The sequence below is a fragment of the Podarcis tiliguerta genome, assembly GCF_965153285.1.
Source record: "Podarcis tiliguerta genome assembly, chromosome: 6".
Taxonomy (NCBI): Eukaryota; Metazoa; Chordata; class Lepidosauria; order Squamata; family Lacertidae; genus Podarcis; species Podarcis tiliguerta.
The window spans coordinates 6,026,503-6,034,563 of NC_139539.1; the positions used below are offsets into that span (position 1 = coordinate 6,026,503).

The window sequence follows — 8,061 nt, forward strand, 5'->3', positions numbered from 1 at the left end:
GAATACTTCACGGAACATGTAACTTAACTAAAGGAATTCAGTACCATAGGATGATATTGTGATCATTACCATAAATAGGGGGGGGGGACATGCTTTGATTATTAAGCATGATGGTCATACCCTCCGTGTTCAGGAATAATCTCTTGATTACCCTTTACAGGGAAATATCAGTAATGGTTCGATATCGTCATCATAAGATTTTTGTGAGCTTTTCTGGACAGCATACTGTACTAGATGGACCCATTATGGTAACTGGGTCCTTATTAGCTCCCCAGACCCCATTTAGCATTAATTTGCATCTAAAGCTAGACTACGAAGTGTTGCTTGGATTCCAACGGGCATTTTTAACATATTGCTTATGTTCTGCGAGAGTTTTCTGACCCCTTTGTTGTGTACAGTTTTGATGGGAGGTTAATAACTATACATAAACAGCAATTACGAAATATGATATGGGATTTTTTGCTCCTCAAGTAGTACAGGGGTCAAAGAAATAGTAGACTGGTTCACACACTGTGGCTAAGCGTGAACAAGCAAGCCTGTTCGGTACTCGGAGCAAAAATTGGTGCAACTTTGCTGCTCCCCCATTTCTGCTGCTGCTGTGCAACTAGGAATTAAGTCATGGTTTGGCTTAGTGCTGCGTCCTAACCTGGTTTCGTGGGTTTACTCTGTAGCAGGAACCCCCCCCCCCCATTCAGTTTGTACAGACTTCACTCACACTCACACTCACACTCACACACTACATACGCTACACCTCTGTTATAAATTCATAGAAAATCAACCATACATCAGATTTGCACTGTTCCACTTTTATTTTATTCCATGAAGGAAAGACTACAAAATGGGGAAGGTTTGATACAGGCCACCATAATCCCTTGAGCATAGCAGCACATCCACAGGAGCCCTGCCCAGTTGCTATGCCAACTCTGATGGTCCTAGACAGAAGACCATCAACTACACAACAGACTGCATACACGAGTGGATTCAACACGGACTATAACAAAAGAACAGTGATTGGATTCCCCCTCAGGGGGCAGGAAACTGCGACTACCTTTTGTCTTCAGAAAATGAGTCATGGGAGGGGGGAAAGAGGGGAACCAGCCAGGTGACAGGACACTCAGGTTACCACCACAACTCCTCCCTCAAACCCTCCTTTCTGTAATGTATGCATGATGTTTCTGGGGGTGGGCTTGACCTAGAGGAGGGGAATTTCAAAAGTTTTTATAAGGTCTTGCACACCATTTTCTGGGTCTTTCCTCTCTCCTGCGAGTGAGGGGAACACCCTGTTGCAACAGTTCAATAAAGGCCAAGCCTACAGGCTGCTGATTTGCTCCAATTTACTCTGGTTGGTGTCTTTACTTTTTGTCCAAGGGAGCCCTCGGATTTTCCGGTAACACCTCACTTCAGACAAGCCACGAGGTGAAAGTAAAGTTGGCTCTTGGCTTGCCACTCATGGTTTGTTTGGGGGAGAAAAAACACAAGTCAGGTTCAGGCAAAATTCTTAACCAAACCATCACTTAGCTCTGTGTAGAGCAACAGCAGCGAAACTGGGTAGTGATTTTTGTTCTCAAGTTCCGATGTGTTTGCTTGTCAATGCTTAGCCACAGTTTGGCGTAGTGTTACGTGCGAACTGGGCATAGTCATATCTTCAGAGATGTTAGATGTTTTTCTAAAGTTACCCTCTACAAAAGGGGGTTGGAAGAACCTTGATTCCAAAAGGGGGTTGGAAGAACCAATTTTATCCTCTTCGTATCACACCCTTCCTTCTGGAAGCTTAGAGTGGCATATATGGGTTTTCCTGATATTTTCTCCTCAACACCTGTGAGTTTGGTCAAGCTGGGAGATGGTGATTTTCCCAAGGGCACCAAGTGCGTTTCATGGCTGAGCAGGGCTGTGAACCCTGGTACACCATCTAGTGTGAAATCCAGCACTCGGCCCAATTGTAATTTTTGTCCTATACTCTTTTCTCTCCAGGTTAGCTCAAGATGGGAGACCAGAGGCAACGCTCATTGTCTACGTCTGGGGAATCATTGTACCATGTTCTAGGACTGGACAAGAACGCCACCTCAGATGATATTAAAAAGTCATACAGGTAAGGAGGCCAAGAACTCGCTCTGAACATAGCATACATTCTAATACAGCCAGCTTGCCTCATGATTATCGTTCCATAAGTTTCTGCTATCTCTGAGATGCTAAACACTGCAAGTGAGGTGATTACTCGTGCTCCATTTGGGTTATCTGAAACATAGATAACTATGGTTTCTATCTGGAAAAACCCACAAAACATGATAATAGGAATCTAACTCAGCTTCCTTGTTTAAAGTAGTTGAGTAGAAGAAAGCAGACAAATTTATATACTCCTTTTACACAGTACACTATTTGCTCTAGGTGTCTCTTGTGATGATTTTTAGATAAGTAGAATCAGAGCTTGGTTCAGTTATATTTTCAGAACTTCAGCTCTTTCAATCATAGGTCATACCACTGATAAAATCTCTCCTAAAGTTTGGAACATAATAGGCTTGAATCATGATCTATAGTTTTCTTGTCAGTCCACATAATACTGCTTTTATAAATGTCTTCATCACAGCTATTTTACAGGGCAGCAATGGAAAAAGAAGGTCCACTGACTCAGTGATGAGTCTTGTCTTGGGAATAAATCTTAGCTGTAGAGATCAGTCTGCTTTTCACCAAATTTTAAATCACATTTAAAAAAAAAAAAAACACATCAAAACTTTTGATGCTCTTGCTTTAATTTTTTTGGGAACAGTGGAAGATAAAAGTCCATAGGCTAAATAGATGTGCTGGTGAACCAGCAGTAGTCTTCTAGGCATGAGTCTGAGAGGTTTTTTTCTTCTTTACTCCGCTTTTCCCAGGGAAAGCCACAGTTTACTGCTGAATTGGAACAAACGTCAATTGAGTTTTCTGCAGATTGACATATGTTTCAATTCAGCAGTAAACAGTGGCTTTTTCCTGGGGAAAACAGCAGGCCAAAAGGAAAATCTCTCGGACCCGTGTCTAGAAATCATGAGAAGAACAAGAAATCTCAGGACAAAGAAAGGGAAGTGATGATGAGCCCAGAGGTGAGTTCAGGGGGCATATTAGTGATAAACTGCAATGAACTAAATTTTACACTAGGGGTCAGCAGTAAACCTTTTCACAATGGTAAGTGATTTAGTGAGCAAGGTACTTTTCCCGAGTTTGCACTAACTCAGGGTGGAAACACTGGGTTCCAAATAATAAACTTTAATTGTATTCCCACTATTTCTCAGAAGAGAAACAGACAATAGGAGATTTGTGGAGATTCTGGCTGCAGGTATTCTTTTGTGAACAGAAATTTGTGGAAATGTGTGTTAGCTTTCGTTGTACCATCAATATAATTCAGCTTTCCTATGTTCTGTATCACAGTGAATCTTCCCCTTTTTTTGAAAAAAAATATATTATTCCGCACCGTAAATGGGTAGCTGTGCATCTGTCTGGAAATATTAGTCTTTTGTTCCTCTTGATGTGGAAGAGTCAACCGGCAACTGCAGTTTTCTGCTTTGGGCAAACATCTGCTTGAAGTTGTATCTCTCTCATGTGACTTTAGAGACAAGGCGCTCTTTGCAGGATATTTATGTGCAGAAATTGACAGTCTTTCCAGAGTAGCAGCTACTTGACATTTTCTAATGGGCTTTTGCTCTTCATATAAACCAGCCCTACATTGACTATGTTGGATGCTTTCTGCCATTATGGACTAAATCTGGGCACAAACAATTTTCCTCTTTTTGACTCGAGCAGCTGTACGCTGTAAAAATTTGGCAGTGTCGGAAACTGCTGCAGAAAATATTAGGAGGGGCAGGGTAGATTTGGGTTGTAGACCTAGACATGTTTGGGAGTAAGTCCCATTGAATTCAGTAGGGCTTGGGTAAACATGTATAGAATTGTACAGTGGTACCTCAGGTTACATATGCTGTGGGATACCGGGTAAAAACACCCTAAGTTCCCTCCCAAACCCAGAGCCAGGCTTTGTAAGTGGCACAAAGTAGACCCAGGTTCCACCAAGTGCAGCCTGGGAGTTGCTGCACTCAGTTCTCAGATTCTGCCCCCAGCAAGAGCACCCACCTGTGACTCGCGTAAGACACGTTCATACCTTACTTTTTTAAAAAAGGAAAACAAGGTACACCCAGAAGCGTGAAGAGGCCCCCAAAGGAGGTGGGGCTTCAAGGCACCTTGTGGAATAAAGGCAGGGACTGTCTTCTCCCATTTCTCTTACAAATGGGGCTTCCAGGTCAGCTATCTCTATACCATGACAAGTGAAGGTTTGCTGAACCTCAGTATCTCAACTCTGAGATGCCTTGATGGACGCAGAGCATGCAACTTGTTTCAGTCCTCCTCCACCGCTGTGAGATCTTTTCAGTTTAGAGAAACAGTGAGTAAGGGACAACATGTTAGAAGTTTATAAAATTACGCATGGCATGGAGAAAGTGGATAGAGGTCGTCCCCCCCCCCTTCCTGCCTCATAACATTAGAATTTATTGATACCCAGTGAAACGGGATTTTGGAAGATTCAGGACATAGAAAACAAAGTACTTCTTCGCACAGCACATAGTTCAACTATGGAACTTGCTCCCACAAGGGACAGCGATGGCCACCAACTTGGATGGCTTTAAAAGAGGATTAGACAAATTCAAGGAGGCTATTAATCAGGCTATTAATAGCTGCTAACCAGGATGTCTGTGCTCTGCCTCCACTATCTGAAGCAGTATGTTTCTGAATGCCAATTGCTGAAAACCACAGGAGGGGTATAGAGTTTTGCTGTACCCAGATACTGCTTATGTGTTTCCTATAGGCATTTATTTAACCACTGTGAGAACAGGATGCTAGACTAGACCAGGGGTCTGCAACCTTTAAGACAAAAAGAGCCACTTGGACCTGTTTCCGAAGGGAAAAAAACTGGGAGCCGCAAAACTCGTCATTATAAAAATAACTTTTTTGTTTTTATTATTTCTTTGTTTGACCCCTCAGAATTACTCCTCCTCATAGAAATAAACGTTAAATTAACAAGTTAACTTTTTTGTGTGTGTGTGTGTGTTCTTTGCTCCCCTTCAAAACAGTGACCAGCGTACATGCCCCTTACAATGTAGCGGGCGGGCGGGAAGGTGACATCGGGACGGTGTGTGACTAACGCACGCACCGCCCCCATGCAACGTCACAGCCAGTACAGCACCCGCCACAGTGGGGAGTGTCAGGGCGCACAATGCGCCTCCTCCCCTCGCTAGTATCCGCCCCGGAGCCGCAGCAAAGGTGTAAAAGAGCCACATGTGGCTCCAGAGCCGCGGGTTGCTGACCCCTGGACTAGACGGACCTTTGCCCTGATCCAGAAGTCTTGTCATGTTCTTCTGTGGTTTCTTCTTTCCACAGGAAACTTGCATTAAAATATCACCCCGATAAGAACCCAGATAATCCGGAAGCTGCGGAGAAATTTAAAGAAATCAATAATGCACACGCGATATTAACTGATGCTACAAAACGAAATATTTATGATAAGTATGGCTCCTTGGGTCTGTATGTAGCAGAGCAGTTTGGAGAGGAGAATGTGAACACGTACTTTGTGCTATCCAGCTGGTGGGCAAAGGTAAGCAACAGAGAGATTCTCCTCTGAGCATGTTCTTTGTGTAGCATGATATTAATCTTGTACAGCATGCTGTTTCAACAGTTTCTAGGAACCTTGAGAGATTCTGCTGCCTCCCCAGTAGGTATGTTAGTTTTTCAAGTGAACCATTGAATCCCCAAATTGTGGAGGGGACCTTGAGGGTCATCTTGCCCAACCCCCTGCAGTGTAGGTGCCACAACCAAAGAAACCTTGGCAGTTTGACCATCCACCCTCTGCTTAAAAACATCCAATGAAGGAGAGTCTATACAGTACCCGTTTCCCAAGGAATTCGTTCCACTGTCAAACAGCTCTAACTGGCAGAAAGTTCTTCCTGATGCCCTCGGAGTGCAGCCTATTATAGAACTCCATTAATTAATTGAACAAAACTCATATAATCTATTGTTCAGATTTGTGTATGGGTAAAAATGTTTCAGAAGCAAGAGATGTTGCTGCTCTTGTTTTCAGATGATGTGCATGTGCTGTCGTAAGAGACATATTTCTGTTTAGTTTACAATTAGTTTAGAATTCTATGATTCTATATGGAAGACATTGCCTCCTATATGAGAAAAAAAGCAGAATGCTCCTTTCTAATGATAGCACTGTCGTAAATTTTGGCCTGCGGTGTCCAGTCACGTTTAAAAGTTTTAAGTGCAGCCATTAAAAAATATGGATTCTGGCTTAAAATGGCAACTGATTTAGAAATATTCCACAAGCAGCAGTCTCCGAAGCATTATCTCTTAAAATTCCTGGAATGCTTTTGTAGGTTCCTTGTGGTTTGAAAGAAGATTGTTTTGACTCAAGTTTACAGTACAAAAAGGGTTGTGTGGTCTTTTATCAAAAGCTCAGTGTGTCATGTGGTGTCAGTTGTTGAAGTCACTTAACTTGCTTTCTGAATGTGTTGGTTTCCTGTTTTGATGGATCACCCATTGGGATACTTTCTTTTCCTGCTTTCTCCTGACTACTTTGTCGTGAGAGAGAAGCTTTTGAGCGTCATGGAGCAGATAACTGAGTGGCAAACTGAAACAGCTCCCTAATCTAGGAGTTTTGAAATGATTAGCTTTATTGTAATTTTGTACAAATCAGGCATGTTTTATTTATTTTATTTTATGCAATAGCTGGACTTCTTAGTGCTTGTTGGGGTGTATCTTGTATGTATTGGCTTGCATTTTGGGGGAATACAGGGTGGGATTCAACTAATCAGCCCCGACAGCCAAAGGACTGTGGAAGGCCTTCTGCAATGGGCTCCCTTCCCTCTGCATGCCCTGCGCCCCCAGAGTTGGCTCTGGGGAGCTGGGAGAAGCTCCAGAACACAACATGGGGTCGTTCCACCTGGCAGTACTTGTGCAGACAGAATGATTGGAAGAGCACATGGTTGAATTCCACCCACAGTAATTGATGAGAAGCCATAGGCTGGGACAGTCCATCAACTGCAATAGCATAAACGACAGCAGTGATTTGGGAGTGCTAGAGCAGAGGGGTTGGCCTTTGCTTTACCTCAAGACATAGTAACTTGCAATTGTACGACACATGGGCAGTTTTTCATGAGACCATCGTGCACAATTGTGAAGAGGCAAACCTTTGCCTTCCCATTTTAGCTTTTCTGCTACGAGTCAGGAGGGCGCGAGCTTTTTAAGTTCAAGAGGCTGTTTTTCTGCGGCTGATATCCCAAGCATGAGATCTCAGTTAAGTTGGCATTTGTTGCAGAGGCGCCGGTTGGAGACACTTTCCCTTTTCCTCTGTGCAGGCGCTGTTTGTGTTCTGTGGACTCATCACGGGCTGCTACTGCTGTTGCTGTCTCTGCTGTTGCTGTAACTGTTGCTGTGGAAAGTGTAAACCGAAACCCCCTGAAGGTGAAGAGCAGGAATACTATGTCTCCCCTGAAGACTTGGAGGCACAGCTACAGTCAGATGAGAGGGGTAAGTCTTCTGCGCTCCAGGTCAGCCACACATGGAATGTCTCAAAATCACAGGGCTGAGTAGAAAGAGGAAGAGGAGGAGGAGGAGGAGAAGCTTCGTGTAGTTTCAACTGAAGGAGGTGCCTAAATAGCATATCTGTGCTGCAAATGTGTGTTTTTTTCTGAAGACCTGGCTTCATGGAGATTCCTAAATATCTCCCTGAATGAAAGCGAGGTTTGCTCATGTACAAGATGGTGAAGAGGTGAGCAAATTCGTTGATCGTATCATTTTATAACTTGCCTTTCAGTGGAATGGCCCTTGAGCCAGCTCATAATACCTGTACATGAATTGCAAACACACACACACACAGCCGGGCACCCCCTTTGTCCCCTGTCCTGTGGTTGGGGGCCAGAGTGTGCTGCTTTTCACTTCCGCAGTTCCAGAGCTTGTGGCAATTGCCCCCCGGGGGGTTCTTTCTGGCAGGGAGAGGGAAAGCCAAGCTTCTTGCAAGCTTTTCCATCTCTGATCCATGGGTTT

At 43.7% G+C, this 8,061-nt stretch overlaps 1 protein-coding gene across 5 annotated transcripts in view; it reads left to right on the top strand.

The window, feature by feature from the left end:
• Nucleotides 1–8,061, top strand: part of DNAJC5 (DnaJ heat shock protein family (Hsp40) member C5) — a 29,823-nt gene that overhangs the window by 13,560 nt on the left and 8,202 nt on the right. For all 5 annotated transcript variants that reach the window (XM_083447708.1, XM_083447710.1, XM_083447712.1 and 2 more), the window contains exons 2-4: nt 1,972–2,089; nt 5,398–5,611; nt 7,374–7,545. In XM_083447708.1, coding sequence (XP_083303834.1) covers nt 1,983–2,089; nt 5,398–5,611; nt 7,374–7,545 — 493 coding nt within the window. In that variant the 5' untranslated portion in view covers nt 1,972–1,982. The remainder of the gene's footprint in view (nt 1–1,971; nt 2,090–5,397; nt 5,612–7,373; nt 7,546–8,061) is intronic.